This window comes from Camponotus floridanus, unplaced genomic scaffold (genome assembly GCF_003227725.1).
Source record: "Camponotus floridanus strain SB8 unplaced genomic scaffold, Cflo_v7.5 scaffold44, whole genome shotgun sequence".
NCBI classification, from domain to species: domain Eukaryota; kingdom Metazoa; phylum Arthropoda; class Insecta; order Hymenoptera; family Formicidae; genus Camponotus; species Camponotus floridanus.
The window spans coordinates 1,177,180-1,197,680 of NW_020229592.1; the positions used below are offsets into that span (position 1 = coordinate 1,177,180).

At 29.7% G+C, this 20,501-nt stretch overlaps 2 protein-coding genes across 6 annotated transcripts; one reads left to right on the forward strand and one right to left on the reverse strand.

Moving 5' to 3' along the window:
* Positions 1-9,774: 9,774 nt before the first annotated feature.
* LOC105254357 (putative GTP-binding protein 6) lies at positions 9,775-12,324 on the reverse strand. Of its 4 annotated transcripts, none has more exons than XM_025411864.1 (4): positions 12,238-12,324; positions 10,378-11,201; positions 10,103-10,292; positions 9,775-10,017 (listed from the first exon to the last, which is right to left on the reverse strand). In XM_025411864.1, exons 1-4 carry the CDS (start codon positions 12,287-12,289, stop codon positions 9,791-9,793), a joined length of 1,293 nt encoding a protein of 430 aa, XP_025267649.1. In that variant the 5' UTR covers positions 12,290-12,324; the 3' UTR covers positions 9,775-9,790. The 4 variants fall into 4 exon arrangements, with proteins under 4 accessions (XP_025267649.1, XP_011261284.1, XP_011261286.1 ...); XM_011262982.2 differs by having other exon boundaries at positions 10,378-11,398; positions 12,238-12,299; XM_011262984.3 differs by lacking the exon at positions 12,238-12,324 and adding an exon at positions 12,014-12,231 and having other exon boundaries at positions 10,378-11,398.
* On the forward strand, positions 12,287-17,866 carry LOC105254359 (dynamin-binding protein). 2 transcript variants are annotated; one of them, XM_011262986.3, is made up of 9 exons: positions 12,287-12,479; positions 12,553-12,730; positions 13,047-13,165; positions 13,284-14,729; positions 14,810-14,959; positions 15,302-15,922; positions 16,039-16,221; positions 16,850-17,440; positions 17,504-17,866. In XM_011262986.3, exons 1-9 carry the CDS (start codon positions 12,381-12,383, stop codon positions 17,702-17,704), a joined length of 3,588 nt encoding a protein of 1,195 aa, XP_011261288.1. In that variant the 5' UTR covers positions 12,287-12,380; the 3' UTR covers positions 17,705-17,866. The 2 variants fall into 2 exon arrangements, with proteins under 2 accessions (XP_011261288.1, XP_011261289.1); XM_011262987.3 differs by having other exon boundaries at positions 12,288-12,470; positions 17,504-17,865.
* The last annotated feature ends 2,635 nt before the right edge of the window (positions 17,867-20,501 follow it).

Consider the following 20,501-nt stretch of genomic DNA (forward strand, 5'->3'; position numbering starts at 1 on the left):
GTCGATCGCGTACAAATTTTTTCGCATCCCTTTGAAGTCGGCCGCTAAAACTCGACGGAGCTACTAACCGAGCCGCGAATATCACCTGCAAAACAGGCCCCACCTTGCTTTACCGATTGAACACCTTATGGGCATTCTTCTCCTGAGCAATCGAAGGGAAGATTTACATTTGCAAAAGTCAAATACTTGAACTTAATATATTTTCGTGTCTCTCAGATATACGTATCTCAAGTATGCTTACCAGACGACAGTTAGATGTAGGAAAATTTATGCACGGAGAAGCACAGTCACTTTTAAGCCTCTCCTTACATTCTTCCGAGTGAGATGTATATTTTCTAGGAAATTAGTTTCCGAGTAACACACAGTTTTGAACATTTCAATTTCAATAAAATTTTTAGTGTTACATACGCGTGTTTTAATTCTTTACATGTATTATTCAAATTGCATCTTTCGAGAGCACAATTTTTAAAATAGGTCAAATTGATAAATGTTACCCACCGTTGTGGTGAAATAGTTTCAATTCTCTAAACATATGGATGATTAACACGAAATAATTTGGTTAATGTTAACAAATAATTTTAGCAAAACGTAATACGGTTTGATTAATATTAACAAAGTTTGATGATTATTACCAAGTAATGATAAATATTACTAAACGATTTGATAAATATAAACAGATTGTTTATTAATAATTATTGAATTATTTGATAATTATTCTCAATTACATGATAATTATAACAAAATAATATAATAAATATAAATGAATTTCTGATTAATAGTTATTGAATTACTTAAATATTACCTAATAGTACGATAAGTATAACAAATCAATTTGTAAATATAAATAAATTATTTAATAATAGTTACCAAATTATAAAATCATATGATAATTATAAAGAGATGATTTAATAAATATTAGCAAATTACTTGATAGTTATTACACTATACATTACATATATAAATTCTTATGAAATTTGTTCTCGTAATATTTTGTATGAAAGATTTTATTATAGGCTATTAAATAATTAAATAAATTAGTTTTAACGAAATGTGAAATAACTATGATATAATATTATTTCACACACACAATATAAAATATTCAATGAGATTTACAATTATATCACATTTCGTTAAAATTAATTTATTATTTAATATCCTATAATAAAATATTTTACACAAAATATTACAAGAAAAAATTTTATAAGAATTTATGTATGTTTCATACTTTCTTTTTTTCCCTTTCTCTTTGGAAAAGATATAAAAACTAGAGGAAAAAAATGAATTTCAAAGTACCCCAGGTAAAACATGAAACTCATAATGACATGAAACTCATTATGACGTCACCTAAAAATCATTTTAGAAAAATCATAATGATCTCATTTGATATATTTTTGGCGATGTTTTGGTGACTTATTTTTGATATTAAACAATTCTAGCGAATTCTGTTGGAGAATATATATACTTCGCGTATAAATCTTAAGAATCAATCATAATAATATCATTTTTTACATATATTACGCAATTACTTGTTTATTTAATTATTCATGTATATTTTAATTATATTTAAGCAACATAATCTTTTTAAAATTATATAATGCGATTATTGAACTTAAAAATTTATGATTCTTTTCGTCATCTTTAACTCATGTTTTAATCATATTTGTTTAGGTAATTTTTAAGTGATAAATAAAATCATGATGACGTCATAATGATGTCATTATGAGTTTCATGTTCTACCTGGGACATATATTATAATAAGTTTGACAGACGCGAGTAGAAAGCCGCAAGGAAGCATGCGAATAAAATAATAATACACTGAGGGAAAAATTATCTTGAAATAAAAAAATTTTAGTTAACTCAAGAAAGCTATTTATTCGGTGGGTACGTATTTACTTGTATTCAAAACGTCTGTTTGCTTAAGTTAAGTATTTATTTACATATGTTTAAGAAAATATATATACTTAAAAAAATATAATTTTTAATTAAATATTTTTATTTTAATTTTACAAAATATTTATTAAAATGCATTTTTTATTCCCAAAAATTTTAAATTTTTTTATTTTAAAAAATAATATATTTAATTTAATAAATTATAGTATATATTTTACGAAAATAGTATTTAAATTTAAAAAATATATAAATAAAAATAATGTACTTAATATAACATGCATATTTAATTAAAATTAAATACTTTTGCTTAAATGAAATAAACAATTCCTTGCATTTAAAGCAAAAGTTTCAAGAAAACAAATTTATTTGATTTAAAAAAATTTTTCCCTCAGTGCAGAAAGCCGCAAGGAAGCATGCGAATAAAATAATAATACAGATATCTGTCGAAAGTTACATTGGCAGAGAGTATCGATGATGAATCGGTTTTTCAGCCGGAGTCAATTAACCTTTGTTTGATCTAAATTTGATCGAGTTAGTAGATTCACAGCTCGCCACTTACAACTCGGCAGCTCGCGAATGACGCTGAAAACAATGCAAGTACATATCGGATTATGCTCGTTAGGTCGCCTGGGCCGATGGCGGTGTCACTTTTGTTATTTATGCGCGCGTAGTATATGGTCGGCGTTAGGTTTAATTTAATTTCCGTCGTTGATCTCGGAACGTTGTCGTGCCATGCCGCGTCAGGCCGTGCGAAATACCAGGGCATGCCGCGTGGCATGACGCGGTCCGTAATTGAATCTGTAACGGCGAGCAAATCAGCGCGGCGATCATTACGTTACACGAGTCGCACACTCGACGAGGCGATCGGCGTTCGTTAGCCAATCGTCGGTTTAATTGCCGGGGGCGAGTACAATAGGTCCCGGTTAAGCCGCAGCTTTGTGTTTAAAGCGTTAAGTAAACGCGGGCCCGGCCCAGCTGACCGATAGCTGCGATCTAATGGACCATTGTGTTATAGTACTCCATTATTATTGCCATTTTCCTCACGGCTTTCTGCTCGAGGAATAAGGAGAAATGTGATGTTACACGTACACACCCAGTCTTCTCAAGTCGATTTCACGATAGGAGATACAAGGGGCAAATGGTGATATTTGTAGAATTAAATGTCGGTTTCACCTGTGCTTACACAGAGAAAATGTATACTGTATTCAAGTAAATATTATTTATTTTTAAGTATATCATAAGTTTGTATATCCGCAAATATATCATAAGTTTACCACAAGCGTTAAATTTAATTGAATGTATTCTGAATTTTAGTAAGTGCAGTATTTTAGTCAAGAATATTAAATTAAAAGAAAAATTTGGTTTGCTTACTACAAGAGCTGACGTAAAGTAAGTTTGATTTTTCTTTGATACAACTTTACAATATTCTTGAAGAGAAAATAAATTCTTCTTTTGAGTACATGATAATGAGATTTTCTAACACTTGTGATGAGTATATTTTAAGATTATTATCAAGAATATATTCTTTGTTGAAGAAAACTATTATTTAAAAAAAGAAAAATAATCCGAGTAATCGCTTTTCTTAGCAGTAGAATGATATTTTTCTCTGTGTATGAGTTACATATTTCCACTAACTTATCGAGAATTAAAGTTTTTTCTTATGTATTGCAATTAAATTAATTTAGTAATTAACAAATTTAATAATTAATGTATTCTAAAAATACATATTTGAATATTCAAATAAAATAGTTATATATCTTGATATTATTTTCTTAAATCAATCATATAATATATACATTTTTTGTATATATTAATATAATTTTATATATTAAATACATATTTGTGAAAACTCCGGAATAAATTTTGATGTGAGGAGAAGAAACGATTACAATTTGATTTTAGTTACAGTGCAGAGATGTATTTTTTAATATTTATTACGTTTTTACTGAAATATTCCGAATTTTGTTAATCGAAAGGATTCACTTTTGGCAGAGAATTTCGCTTTGTAACAGATACATGGCTAACTTCATTGAATTATATTCAATATCTTTTTAACCAGTTAATACTTGTATAATATTATTTGACCAAATATTTCCTCTGTATCTAACGTAAACGTTTGCAAATTTTAAACAAATTTTGAATATTATTTCCATGTGTTTTTGTCATTTGAATCGACGTGGTTATACGTTCCCAAAAGAACACATGTTAAATCAGGGCAAATTAAAATCTTTATAACTTGTGAACGCTTTAGTGAATCGATTTAAAAATTGTACTGAAGATTCTAAACATATGTAAGGACATTCTGCACAATTTTCATTAAATTCTCAATATTTTGAAAATAGATACAAAATATCCTTAATGAAATATTCCAAATTTTGTTAATCGAAATGTTTTTGTCAGAGAATGTCGCATTGTGAGAGATACATGGCTAGATTCATTGAATTATATTTAATATCTTTTTAACCAGTTGGTACTTGTATAATATTATTTGACCAAATATTTCCTCTGTATCTAAACTTTTGCAAATTTTAAACAAATTCTGAATATTATTTCTATGTGTTTTTGTCAATGTTTTAAATCGACGTGATTATACGTTTTCCATAAGAACACATGTTAATTCGATGCAAATTAAAATCCTTAATTTGTGAACGTTTTAGTGAATCGATTTAAAAATTGTATCGAAGATTCTTAACATATGTAAGGACAGTCTAACAAATTTAATAATTAATGTATTCTAAAAATACATATTTGAATATTCAAACAAAATAGTTATAAATCTTGATATTATTTTATCACTTAAATCAATCATATAATATATACATTTGAAACATATATAAGGATAGTCTACAATTTTCATTAAATTCTCAATATTTTGAAAATATCCAGGTAGAACATGAAACTCATAATGACATCATTATGAGGTCACTTAAAAGTCATTTTAGAATCATTTTGGAATCATAATGATCTTATTTGATATACTTTTGGCAATGTTTTTTTGACTTATTTTTGATATTATATTGACTATATGTATATATATTATATATACATATAGTCAATATGTAGTATATATGTATATATATTATAGTATATATAGTATGTATATGTATTATATGTATATTTTAATTATATTTAAGCAACATAATCTTTTTAAAATTATATAATGCGATTATTGAACTTAAAAATTTATGATTCTTTTCGTCATCTTTAACTCATTTTTTAATCATATTTGTTTAGTCATATTGTTAACTTTTAATTGATAAATAAAATCATGATGACGTCATAATGATATCATTATGAATTTCATGTTCTACCTGGGTAGGTACAAACATCCTTAACAAAAAAAAATTAAATTGTCAGACGATGTATAAATAATTCTTAGATTAAATTGACGGTTTTACACTCGAGATTTAAAAATTACGATTCTTCATTTTTACATCTCAAATCAATATTTTTCGAAAAATAAAAAATGATACAGATATCGTGCTTGTTACATGCAGGACGAGCGTAAACAGCGGCATTTTGGCTGTATTGTGTTGCCTTGATGTGCAGCAGAGCGGGTAGCAAGCGATGGAAATTTGTCGTTCAACCGAACGTGCCGCGCTAATTAGGTTTAACTTGACTCGCTTTAATAATCCAAACAGTACGCAAAGTGCATCGCGCGCATCCTTGCACGCCGCGCGAATCCTGGCCGCATGAGCGGCCGCGACATTAGCGTCACCATAGCCGCGAGCGGGTGACAAATTTTGCAAGAGCCACCCCTCTCCTCCGAAGCTCCTCTCGCCCAGAGAATTATTAATGCGTCTCCCGGAAGCCAGGTTACGAGGCGAGCAAGCGCGCGCGCTCCCGCGAAATTAGCGAGCTGCAAAGCGGCGGCGGTTCCGCGCTACAAGCGGATTCCGATCGAGATAATGAAAATTAACGACGTTAAAGCACCGTCACGCCTGCAATTAATTATCGTCGCGGTCCTTACTGCCGATCGGCCCACACGCTACACCGCTCTCCTCCGCTATTGCTACAACATAATCGCGATATCAATCCTTCATTAATTCCCGGAGCCAAAGGACGATGCGCGGTCCAGGACTTTCCTCCGTGCGCGAGCCCGGCGCGATTAATTCTGCGGGATACTCTATAAAGCTATGCACAGAGTGTCCTGCCATCATCGGATATTAATGATGCGTTGCTCGAGTTAGCGAACGCTGGGAAGTTTTACGGTCGAGAAATCACCCGCGTAATAGCGTAGCTGCTATCGAGATTTGTTGGGCTAATTTGATCAACTGATTCACTGAGAAAAAAATCTGGTTGCATTAGAATTCTGGTAGATTCAACCAGTATGTCTGTTGGAAAATGGACGAATCAGAATTCTTGTAGGAATTATCAGATGAATCTGATTAATTTCTTCCTGTTAAATTTATCAAATTTTTTGATTAATAATACTAAACTCGTCAGCACCAAGTCCAGCAGTAAATCCAGATTATTGAATAAATTATTTTAAATTCAGTTTGTTAGAAATTAAACTGATAAACAGTGATGCAAGAAGAGGATGCAGCTCAAACACATACAATCAGAGAGCTAGCGTCCTCTTTCTGGCACTCCTCTACTGCTCGTAAGAAAAAAAAATGTACTTTGGATTTAATGTTAGTACTAGTTCTTTATATACATTTCATGGCAAGTATTGAATACGAGTTAAATTAAGAAGCAAGCAAAGAAATTAATGTAACAAGAAATTTTATAGATCCAACCAGAAAATACTAACCAAACCCTTATAAAATTCTAATAAAATCTATTAAAATCTATCATCTAAAATCTATTAAACGTTCTAGTTATTAAAAAATTGAGTCTTATCATGATATCTAGAAATTCTTGTTTGATTTAACCAAAATGCCTTCACTCATATACGTCTTGTTGATTCAATCAAACGATTTTTCTCAGTGTTCGTTTTTATTTCGTGTTCCCTTGACTGAATTTTGGATGAAATAATTACTAAAATTGATAGTTGATTTCGATAAAGGAGATACAGCTATTATGGATTAAATGTGAAGTGACGATTTAAATCTTTTGTTTATGGAAAGAGAAATTTCTGGAAAATGTATGTACAATATTTCGCTTTACTATCTTTATGTAAAATTTTCGGAACACTCTTCATATACACGCGGAGAACTATCGAGCTCTATGAATTATACATCGCATGACGATAGCCTCATCGCAAAGTTTCTCCCGCGAAGATAATCGCCGATACGCAAACGGAGAGATAAGGCAAACAAACGAAATTCTTAATAAAAAGACAGCAATAATAGAATTAAATTCCGATGCGGGTTGATCATTTTTTCCGAGAAAAAAATTTCCTTTTCTCAATAGCAAGTTAATATTTTTCATCTCATGCATATACGTTAAAGTAGTCATTTTCTTGTATTCAGGAAAAACGGATTTAGTAGATCTGATAAACACATCAATATATCCAACTTATTATAAAAAAATATATTTATTTAAAATTATTTTATATTATTTACAAATACTTAAAAAAATTTATATTTATTGAGAAAATCTTTTCTGTGAGAAAGATTTTAATATTTAAATACGATGATATAGATATATTACTTTAGTATAGAGAATAAAGAAATCTATTCAAACTTCCTTGATAAAATTCGTTTTATAAATATATCTAAAAGAACTACACTTTTATACACTTTTATATATAACTAACGAAATATAAAAATTATTATATTTTAAAAGTAATTTATTAAGAATGTGTGTAACAAGAAAAAAAGAGATAAACATATATATTACCATTAAACATATCAATTTGCTTAATTATCATAAGATTACTTATATATATATATATATATATATATATATATATAGATATATATATATACATATATATATATATATATATATATATATATACAATATAAGTAATATATATTACTTATATATATATATATATATATATATATAAGTAATATTTAATATAATTATATATATTCAGAATTATATATATATATATATATATATATATATATATATAATTCTGAAAAATTTTAAAAAGAATATTAAATAAAAAAATAAGTGTTTTATAATTCTTCGCCCAAATTTTAAAATTGATAAAAATTGATTAACTTTTTATTTTTCTAATATATCAAAAATTCATGTATTCTCAAGATGTTAAATTTATTTTCACTATTTGACTTTTCTACAACTATTTATGTTTTCATAAAAGCAGTGTTAAAAAAATTTTCTTGAATCTTCCTTTTTTTTCTAATCAATGATGAAAGAGAGAGGGAGAGAGAGTTTAGATATAATTATGAAATTTAAAGCATACAAGCAATAAACTCTTCGTTTCAAAAACTATTGTTTAGAGTGCGTAAACAAGTTATAAATTGTATATCTGCTGTGTTTATACCTAAGCATAGTAATAAAGTCTTTAATCTCGTTAATAACCCTAATGATATCTCAGTTAAAATTTTAACTCGTGTCTCGTGCATCTGGCGTTCAAAAACGCCGATTATAGGAAAACACGTGTGGAGCACGTGTACATGCTAGGCTGTAAAAAGCAATGACTTCTTGGCATTGTGCCGCACTCAAGGATATCTTCCAGATTTTTAAGTACTTTCTTTGTATGTAATATATGTACGCGTGTGTGTTTGTGCGCCATTTATTCAAACTATTTAAAGCAAATTTATGATAATTATATGCAAATTAGTTGATTGAATAATGGTGATTTACATATATCTATCATATTTTGTTATTATATATTTTTAATAAATTATATATTTTATAAAATATATTAATTTCTATATTTCACTAATTTTATATATATATATATATATATATATATATATATATATATATATATCAAGGATTTTTTCTTAATAAGAAGTAACATAATTTTTATGTTACACATACATGCACTTAAATCGCTTATTTTAATTATCTTAAAATCTATAAGTTTTAGAAGAAAACTTTTTTTAGACATTCAAAGTTGTTTGATTCTGAAAAAGAAAAAAAAATAGGAATATTAGTTAGATTTTTAAGGTGATGTCGTTAAGATTATAGTCATCTTGAAATTTTTGAAAATGAAAACATCCATTTTTTATCTCATTTTTATAGCTTACCTCGAAAGTTTTCCAAAATATTATAATAAAGTATTTTTTTATCAAGTGTATTTTGAGTTACGAGATTTGAAATAATTTCTTGATTTTATATAAACTATAAAATATCTCATAAAATTATTCCCTCCTTTCGATATCTTATCTCAATATGTTTATGTACAAATTAATAAGAGGTATCAATTGATGTAAAGAAAATACATAATTATTTCCAAGAAAAAAATGTAATTTCCAATTAATGATTATATATTTTTTCTTGAAAACAACTGTGTGTCTTCATTATCATTTGATTCCTCTCATTATTTTGTGTATAAAAGTATTGAGGTAAAATCATATTATCCTAGACAAAAGTGAAAATTTTACGAGATATTTTATAATTTATATAAAATTAAGAAATTATTTGGTCTGATAATTCGAAAGTACTTAATAAAAAAATACGTTATATGTTTTGTAAAAATACATACACGTTATATGTTTTTCTATGGATTTTGAGATATTTAAAATGATCGATTTAAGTGAATCACTCTGTAAATATTTGATATAATATACTCTTTGTACATATCTGATATAATATACTCTGATATAACATATTACAATACTTTGTTTGTAAAAGGAATAAAAGAAAAATTATTTTCTACTCTCTAAAATGAATAAGATCGGTCATGAAAAAGAACAAATATTTTCTCATGCTATTAAAATAGTTTAAATCGTAGAAAATACTTTAAAATTTATTTATCAAATAAGTAATAGAAATATTAACGAAATGTTGCAAATAACATATAATATAGAATATTTTATTGTCTTAAAAATTTCTTGAATTTTTGAATATCGATTGAAGTAGCAAGAACATCCATAATTAAATATTGAGCATCATTAGGATCTGATTGAGCATTCATCACCGTTGTCATTTTGTACAACCAGCTGGCTGCAGGACTGCCTGATTCTACCCTTATACGTGTGCGTAATAATCCAGTGGTGACTAAAAGAACTTTTTCTATTTTTTGACGTAACAAATCGATTCCTGTAAATATTTAAATAGTCTCGACAAGCTGTCTCCTCAAATTGCAATTCTAGTCTTCACTGGTAATAATGAATTCTAATCGTACCTGTTAAATTCGTAGCAGAAATGGCGATTGCATCTTTGGGTATGCAATCGCTTTGAACGAGATCACATTTATTTGCGACATCGATTATCGGATGAGCCTCTTTTATCATGGGTTTTATCGTTTGCTGAACGTGTTGATATTGTGCTTTCATATCAGGGTGGCTGACATCATATATATGAACTATAACATCCTAGAAAAGTTTAAAATTAAAAAATTTTTTCTGTAAAAGGATAATAATATAGGTCGATATATAAATATTTATATGTAATGCTTACAGCAATCATGGCATCTTCCAGAGTTACAATAAATGGTTCGATCAAAGTTTCTGGCACATCTTGAATGAATCCAATAGTATCCATGTATAATACCTTCATTCTGTTGGGTAAAAGTCCTCCATGCGCACTTGTATCAAGGGTTGCAAATAATTTATTTTCAGGTTGAAGAGATTTGTCATCCGTAAGTGCTTTTATTAAGGAAGTTTTTCCTGCATTTGTATAACCAACCACAGCAACTGTGGGAAAACCATGCTTCTTACGCTGACTTCTGATAACTGTTCGATGCTGTTGTAATTTTTTTAATTCGTTGTTCAATTTCTTCTCTCTATTGTCAAACATAAGTTTTAACTTTTCCGTCATTATTATACCATTGCGAGTCCTGGATGTTTCCAGTATTTTTTTCCGTACATATGGTATTTCTGCTATAGCTACTTGCAGCTTTGCTTCTGGGCTTTTTGCATGCTGACGAAATATGTGGATAACTATGGAATAACGATCGTATACTGGTAGACCAAGAATTTTTTCCAATTCAGCAATTTGAATAAACTTTAACAGATTAGTACTGACAAATATAGCAGTTGGGTTTTCACATTTATATAATTCTTTCTTTAGGTTTTCCATTGCACCAGTACCTAATAAACTCTTCCTTTGTAGCGAAAGTAATGGAGCATACTTTGCACCAACTACACACCAGTTGGATAAAGTATTTATGAGTGCTACGGCTTCAGCCATTTGTAGTTCTGGCGAAGTGTTTCTCTTCTTGTCTCTACCCCATTTTATGTATGGCTGTAAAATGAATGCCCTGTGTCCTCCAAGTGCGGTACCTAAATATTGATTGGAGATTTTTGTATATACTTCTTGATTCTGATCGTCAGCATACTCTTCAGAATTATGATTGAAACGGTAAACAATGTTTTGAAGCAATATTCTTGATGTTTTATAGATTGTGTTGGTTTTATCATACCCTTGTAAATTCTGCTGTGCAATATTTAGAATCTTGCGTATGCAATGCATTTTACATCTACAAAATTATTAGATTTTATAATTGATATAATAATTATTAATCATATGAATTAAAATACAAAATATTTAATATTAGATATAATTTCATTATATCTTGTGTATAAAGTCACTTAACCTTCTTGCTAATGTGCATTAATATTTTTCACTTCATTTTTATTATTTACATAAAAACAAAATTATTAGATTTTATAATTAATATAATAATTATTAATCATATGAATTAAAATACAAAATATTTAATATTAGATATAATTTCATTATATCTTGTGTATAAAATCACTTAACCTTCTTGCTAATGTGCATTAATATTTTTCACTCCATTTTTATTATTTACATAAAAAAACACAATTATTATATAATTATTATATAAGACTATTATAGACGAAAAGTACACAAGATAAGCAATTTATAAACACATTTAGAGAGAATCACACTGCCACTTTGAGCGAGGTTATGTTAATTCTTCATTTTTTGCGAGATAAATATGCACATAATATTTCATACAACTTTTTCATATAATGCAATCTTGCTCATCAGAATTATTCCACGTGCATATATAATGCTAGAATATATATATATATATATATATATATATATATTATATTAAATATACATGGCTCTCGATCAATTATGCGAAAACGATTAGCATTTCCTCGATCAGCTGATTGCAGCCAATTTTATATCCTTGTATTTCATTCGAATTTCCGCATGTAAATATTACGCACATAAATATATTATGCGAATAAATGAATATTTATGCATTTAAACGATTTTTCAGCACTGCCAGCACCGGCGATCGGAAGCACAGCTGATCGCTATCGCGTTTCATTCACTTACACAACACGCAAGAGTGTGCCACGTGACAGCCACTTATCAGCTGACATGACATGCTGCGCGTTTCCGCCTGCGAAGCGTAGTAGCTAGTAATCGCTAGTAGCCAGTATCGCGAGATCGACGTTCGCGGGTGCCTCGCAGCCGAGATGGAGCCAGGGACGCTGGCGAGGGTGTTGCACGACTTCCTCACCACCGTCGACGGGGAGCTGAGCCTCTCCAAAGGACACTATTTCCTGGTATTTGCCGTAAATGTTTGTCGCATAACCTGACAAATAGTCAAATGTAAACAGAAAAAATAGAATAGCTTTCTTGTTTTAGATACATGAGATTTTAGACAAGCATTGGTGTCTTGGTCAGTCTCAAGACAGAGTCGGGAAATTTCCCTTGAGCCATTTGCATAAAGTGGAACTCCCTCAGTTTAATGAAACAGAAAGAATATTTGTCGCTATAGCTGCTTTTCCTGGCCAGGAAGCTGGAGATTTGTCCTTCGCACAAGGTGAAATTGTTATCAAAAATATTGTATCAATGTTATCACAAATTTTAGAAATTTGGAGTTAATCTTTAATAGGAATTTTCAAGACAACATTTTTTAATATTACATTTTAACATATTGTGGGAAAGGGAATAAGCCTAAAATATTATTAATAAGAATAAAAAAAAGTCTAATAAAAATAATTAAATTTAGTATAGAATATTGAAGAATAATTTTAAATTCTTTAATTAAAAATGTAAAAATAATATTTCATATTATAATAAATTGTGTGGATGTAGAATATATAATTGAAATTATATATTTTTTTGGAATTTTATAGGGGATCTTATTATTGGAACGAGGGATATAGGTTCAGGATGGTGCACGGGCAGAACAAGCTCTAAAAGTGGTATTTTTCCAACAACACATACATGGGAACTAGATACAGCATTGATAAAGGTAGTTTGAAAAGATAATGATATAAGAAAAAACTTAAAAGATAATTATATAACATCACTTGTATATTACATCATCTATATCATTGAATCTTGATGCTAATAATATATACTTTTTACAGACAACAATAAAAAAAAAGTCAATAAGAAAAAGAGCAAAGGTTAAAACAACACTGAAAGCGCAACTCGATGAAGAATTGGATCTGAGTGCAGGAGAAGTTGTCACTGTTATAGAAATTTTAGACGATGGCTGGTGTCGTGGAATTACGGAAGATGGTAGGGAAGGCATATTTCCAGAAGGATTTATATCATACATAGATACAGATCAAGACACAGTTGATCAGGGGGAAATCTCATGCGCAACACAGAATAATACATCTTTTTCGACATCTCGCAATAGCACCATTTATAAGGATTTTGGTGAAACTGCTATCATAAATTCTTATATGAATGTACCTGATGAGCCTGCTCCAAGTTATTTTGATTTATTCCCAGATGCCTTATCAACGATCAACGATGAAAAAGACATACAGTGCAATACTAATGCGAATTTTACCGATATTAAACCATATGCCATAACTTTATATCCATTTAATGCACAGTTTCCAAATGAATTGAGTTTTGGAGTAGGTGAAGTAGTGCATCTCACCAGACACATTGATTCTGAATGGATAGAAGGTATGATTGATACTACTAAAGGCATTTTTCCATCGTCTTATGTCAATATTATAGTTGATTGTGCGGAAATCAAGCAGAATCAAGTTCAGTCTGAAGTTATGCCTGCGAAGAAAGATGCTCTGGAACCAGGCGTTACTGTAAGAGTACTGTTTACCTTTGACGCGCAGATGGACGGTGATTTAAGTGTTCACGAGGATGAAATTGTCACCGTGGTAGAAATGGCTAATGAGGATTGGGTAAATGTGAAAAACAAAAATGGCTTAATTGGCTTATGCCCACGAGAATATTTAAGTTCAATATCCGAACATTCCTCAGATAATCTACAAGAATCAAACTTGGAAGAATTTGAAGATTTTGTCTTAATTAGACATAAGGAGGCGAACGATGTTGTAAGTGAGGAGCAAAAGCCAAAGAGAATGTCGCAACCGCACAGACCAGCACCGCCAGCTCCGGCTCCAGGTAGAGTGCCATTACAGAAGGAAACTGTTGCGAGTGTACAAGTGTCTGCTCAAGAAAATAAATCTACAACTAGTAATACGATTGATATAAGGCAAAAACATGCGGATCAACGACAAAACGTTATATCGGAATTAGTTATAACAGAAAAGGAATATGTTCGCGACTTAAAGTTAACGTATGAAACGTTTAACTTGCACGATCCGAGTTTTCTTGGATTGAAAGGGATTGATGTCGTTACGTTGTTTGGGAATATTTTGGAAGTTATTCACATTGCCGAGGAGTTGTTGGATATGATTTTAAGAGCGATGAAAGATTGTGATGAAAGCTTGCAAACAATTGGACCTTGTTTTGTGAAGATGTCCGAGAAGTTAAAAAATGTTTATGTTAAATATTGTGGAAATCATGAAGCGGCACTAGCTTTGTTAAAAAAGGTATTTTACATGTATAAAATAAATGTAACTTTTTCAATTGCGTAAGCTTATCTACATATAAATTTCTGTTTATATTTCAGTATGAAAATAATGAAGAGATCATGAAAGTATTTAACAAGGGTATTGAAACATTACGTCGTCAAGTTGCTTGCTTTGATATGAGCTCTATTCTCATAAAACCAGTTCAAAGAATTCTGAAGTATCCACTAATGTTGTATGAATTAATAAAGGTCAGCAATTGATTATATAAAGCATAAGAAAGTATATGAATAGTATATTTTAAAAATAATAAAAATAGTAAAAGTATATGAATATTAATTAAATATATAGTATATTTTGAAAATAATAAATACAAGATCTTATTAAAATTTTAAGATCTCATTAAAATGTTACATATTTTAAAGAGATGTAATAGTATACATGTAATATATATATATATATATATATATATATATATATCTCTCAATTTTAGCAAAAATAAATTTAGATTACTTTCCAAAAGTAAATGCTCATACATATATGATCAAAATTATATTTGTATTATAACACTTCCATATAAAAATCATTTTTAGTGTACAGAAGACAATCATCCAGATAAAGCAGCTATAGAAGAAGCATGGAAAGCTATGACAAATGTAGCCAGTTATATCAATGAGTATAAACGCAGGAGAGATATTGTATCAAAATATTTAGAAAATGATAATACTTTAATTAGCAAAATGTCGAAATTAAATATGCACTCTGTAGCGAAAATGTCTACGAGGCTAAGCACAAGATTATCGGCGAGTCTGGGACTGACAAATATCGCGAGTGACACCGAGTTTGAGGAACTTGAAAAGCAGTTTCGCTCCATAGAAAAATGTACATGGCAATTAGCTAAAGATATTGAGCAATGTACCGCGCATTTGAGCGACGAAGCTATATCCGGTGAAGTAGTAGCCGAATTTTTAGTACATTATTACCAGGAAAGTCCGACTGCCGAGGTGAAAAAGCTACAAAACATAAGATCCATAATTTGGACTCAATATGTGCAAGACTTTAAATCCTGTATTGAAAAGAGAGTCAATGCACCACTGCATTCCTTAACCACGTTATTAGAAGGTCCAGCAATGTTGGTAGCGAAGAGGCACGATAAGTTATTGGATTACGACGCTGCTATTTCTAAGAGTGAGAAATATAAAGAATCAAAAATTGTAATTGTTTACATAATTTAGTATTTATCTGTTATAAAAGCGATGCCCGTATGACGCCTGTAGATTTAAAAAAAAAATCTTTTCACTCTTATGATTCACTTTACCTTTTGTTTCAGATACAAGAGGAATTATTTACCGCTAAGAGTAATTACGAAGCATTGAATCAACAATTGCTCGAAGAATTACCCATATTATTAGATGCGGTGACAAACATTTTAGTTAATTGCATAAGTACTTTCGCGAGCGCTCGAAAGTTATTAAGTGGAAGAATTACTAAGCAATATCTGACCCTTTGCGAGGTATCTATATAGAAGTTTGACTTTAAATTCCGAATTAATATGTCGATATATAGGGTGTTTCAGACCACCCATTTAAAAACTAGAGAAGTGGTTATTTCAAAAAAGTAAAAACATTTTCATCATAAATCGGGTGCGCTCTATCGAATGGTGATATTTTCAACTTCTGGTTCCGGCCGGAAATAGGCGATTCAGACCGGAAGTGCATTTTTTTAAATGGAACCCCCTATTTTTCATTGCATGTTCTTGTAGCTTATCCCGAGAGCTTTCCAAAACACTATAATAAATTATTTTTTCATGAAGTACTTTTCGAGTTTTGAGGCTTGAAATCATTTCTTAATTTTATAAAAACCATAAAATATCTTGTAAAAGATTCATTTTTCGATTATCTTACTTTTATGTACAAAATAATGAGAGGAATCAATTGGTAAAAGAAGTTGAAAATACCACCCTTCGATAGAGCGCACCTGATTTATAAAGAAAATGTTTTTACTTTTTTGAAATAACCACTTCTCTAGTTTTTAAATGGGTGATACGGGTGGTCTGAAACACCCTGTAGAAGTTTGACTTTAAATTCCGAATTAGTATGTCGATATATGTGAATAAAAAATAATTTTTTTTTATTCATCAGACATCGCCGAACTTATCGTCACAAGACGTACTGGAATCATTTCTTGTGAATCACAGTTTAATATGGAATCAAATAATGCGTTTCGCATTTGCTGGCACGAATCCTCGAATAGATGAGATACAATCACAAGTTTGTGAGCAGACGGAACAGCAGAGATTCCTGCTTAGAGAGAAATATACGGTGGACAAATTGTACGTGGTGATCGAGGACATCGCCAGTAGTTCCACTCTCGATATAAGTGCAGCGAGAGGTACATTAATCGCAGTTATAAAGAAACAAGATCCAATGGGAAACACAGCGAGATGGTATGTTGACACTGGAGTCACTCAAGGATTTTTGCCCTCTCAAAAATTGAGATCAGTTCAACGGCAAAATCAGCAACACGATCAAACTACGACGGATATCGCTGCTGGGAGGAACAGCTCGAGTCCTCCAAATTTGATGTCGCTAGATTCTCCAGAGAAGGAGATCAAGGCATCTGAATCTCATCTGCAAGATTTGCTCTTATTAGAAGAATCGAAAATAAATCGTCATTACGGCAACGTGCCAGAAACGCCGAGAGTTCAAGTTTATCAGAATATATATAGCGAAGTTAGTACCTTCTATCTTCGATTATACTCCAATATTTTTCTATTAATGTAATTTGATTTGTAGTTTTACTACGCGATGTATGATTTTGCTGGAAATATGCCGGGTACATTGCCTATTACTAACGGCCAAGCCCTTCGGCTCCTTAGACCTCATGACGAGAAAGGAAACGATGAATGGTGGCTCGTAGAGAATCGCGACGGTAAGCAAGGTTACGTCCCGCGGAATTATTTAAGTTCGACAAATCAAATTAAATCAAAGTCATAATGGTGAAATAAAATCAAATTAGGGCACATTTTATATTTATCATATTATAGTTTATTTCATTGTAAAATCATGATAATTAATCTAATTAAGAAATCAATCATCGATTATATACTGATCTGTTATTATTATTTTTATATCTGTTATTATTTCAAGGGATTTTATTTTATAAGAAAAAATATTTTATTAGCAAGTTTATTTTATAATGCAATATATGCCTATACAATTTTTTTATCTAATTGTGTGAAAGAAATGTACAAAAAGAAGCTTTATTTCGATATTAAGCCTCGAATTTAAAAAAAAGATGATCTATCAGGATATATCCATAAAAATACTCAAGATATTCTTAAATTTCTTGTTAGTGTTTAGCTTGCATTTGCTTAAGGGATTTTTACAGTCTAAGATTTTTACATACTTAAAAGTTTCAATATCACTATGTAATTGTTTTATGCATGTATATAAATGTACATAATGTTTTATCGGAAACATGTCTTCTTGTTGATGTTTAAATTATTTTCAATCATATAAGCTTAATAATCGATATTATAGCACAGAAAATTGCGATTTGCCTTTTCGCTTAAAACAGAATCGTGTTCTAATGGAACATTTTTACAATTTTTAATATACATATATATAACTAGCCTATACATCTCATATATATATATATATATATTGTGTGTGATCACATTTTTTTTATTTATATATTTTATTCATACTTCCATCACTCAATTGTATTGATTTTTCTATCGATCTTTTAGATATAGTTTCTAATGTATATTTATGCATACGTAAAATTTTTTAAAAATTATCTATTATTTTTAATATGAATATTTATGACAAAGAAATTAATAAAAATGATGCAAAAAACAAAACTAGTCAGTTTTTTAATTAAGATTAATTACTATTATTTTCATTGTAATTTTAGCATCATTAATATTAATTAGTAAATTATATTTAAAATTTATGTGCAAAGTAAAATTTCCGTGCAAACTAATATTTTTATTATTCACAGAATTTATTCATGTGAATGATAAACTATTTGTCATCTCATTTTCTTTGAAATTATTGTAAAGTAAGCTAAACAATTAGTATCACAATGAGTGTTATTTTTTTATTGTAATCTCTTAATCATTTGTAATCTTTTAATCAACACATTATTATCAAATCTATAAGCAACGACAGTTTGAATCGCGTATACGAAAGACCTGAAATATTTAATATAGATTATTTCCCGCGAAAAACAGTTAAATATGCTTTAAATATGGTTCATATTGCTTATTTATATGAACTAAATTAAACTCCAATAAAAACCAAATGTCAAATTTAAAAGTAATTAAATTTAAATGTTTTTAATATGCATCGAAATTAAATTTGAATACGTTCTTGCTATTAGAGTTAACTTGTCCAGACATATATATGGATCATAAATATTTAATAAGCATCTAATCAACCTAAATTTCTAATTTGATTTATATTTGGAACAAATAAGATTTTAATTAACATACAATCAGTATTAATTTAAATTAAATAAAATTCAAATAAAGGTTTTTAAGTTCATATTTAATTGTTTTTCGCGGATTAAGAGAAATAAAACACATTATTAGAAAAAAGAAAAGAGAATATATTGGCTACATTATCACCGTAATGTAATGCATTTACAATCAACAGTAGATACAATAATGTGACACGATGTGTGTACTACGGCGTTAAGCTGTCGCCTAAATATATATGATACAAAATAAAGGGATATACTGGTATACCGTTCGAAATAAACAAAACAGTCTTTCGAGCGACTTGCAAATGCATTGCAATCATTGGCGCTCGCGTTGTAAGCTAACGCGAATGAACTTACGCTAACTTAAGCTAAACGAAAAAAATACTGAAATACTCTAACATTAAACGACGATTAACGAGATATTTCGAACACGGTATACACGTTCGATGAAAATTTCACTCATTTCACGCAAGTTAAATGTTGAATTGTAAACTTCTATTATGCTCTTATTGTACTGATTATCGCTGATAAAACTCGGATTTCCGCGATTTCAATTTTACGAAATATGGCCATTGACAGATGTGACAACAAGACCTGGATTAGTTGAGAATCACCCACTATTTAACATCATATTTCCTTTGTTCTCGAAACGCAATTTACACTCTTGCATGCGACTCTCTTGCGCAATTTAAATACAATCTTAATTATATCGCATACAATCTTAATGAAATAATATGCGTTCTGCGCAAATATTTGCACGATAACATAAAGTGACGCATTAAATGATGATCATGATAATCATCTAGAAAGACCTTGGAAGAAGAAGAATTAACTAGGAAAATCATGGGCGTAGTCAAGGTGGAGGAGGGATTAGCTTTAACATAAATATTAAATATAAGTTCTTATGTCCCCCTTCAAGCCATACAACTTTTGTCTGAAATATTTTTTTCTACAATCAAAATTAAAAAAGTTATTCGGGATGATCAATTAAAATGGGACACCCTGTATAAATAAATAAAAAGTTTAGTTGAAATAATAAAAAATTTTATTTAGATTTTATTTGATAAATTCTTGCCCTCCCCTAGATAAAATCCTGGCTACGCCCATGAGGAAAATCAAGTATGGTCAAAAATAATATTTTAGAATTTAACCCCCTTATTCAATTGTTTTCGGCTTAGAAAGCATATATTAAAAAGTTTGCGCATTAATTAAATATATCGCTGATTTGTGGCGAAGCCGTACGCAACTACAATTTTTAATGTAAGAATGTCTCAAGAAGAAATGCGTTCACTTAAGAAGTATATT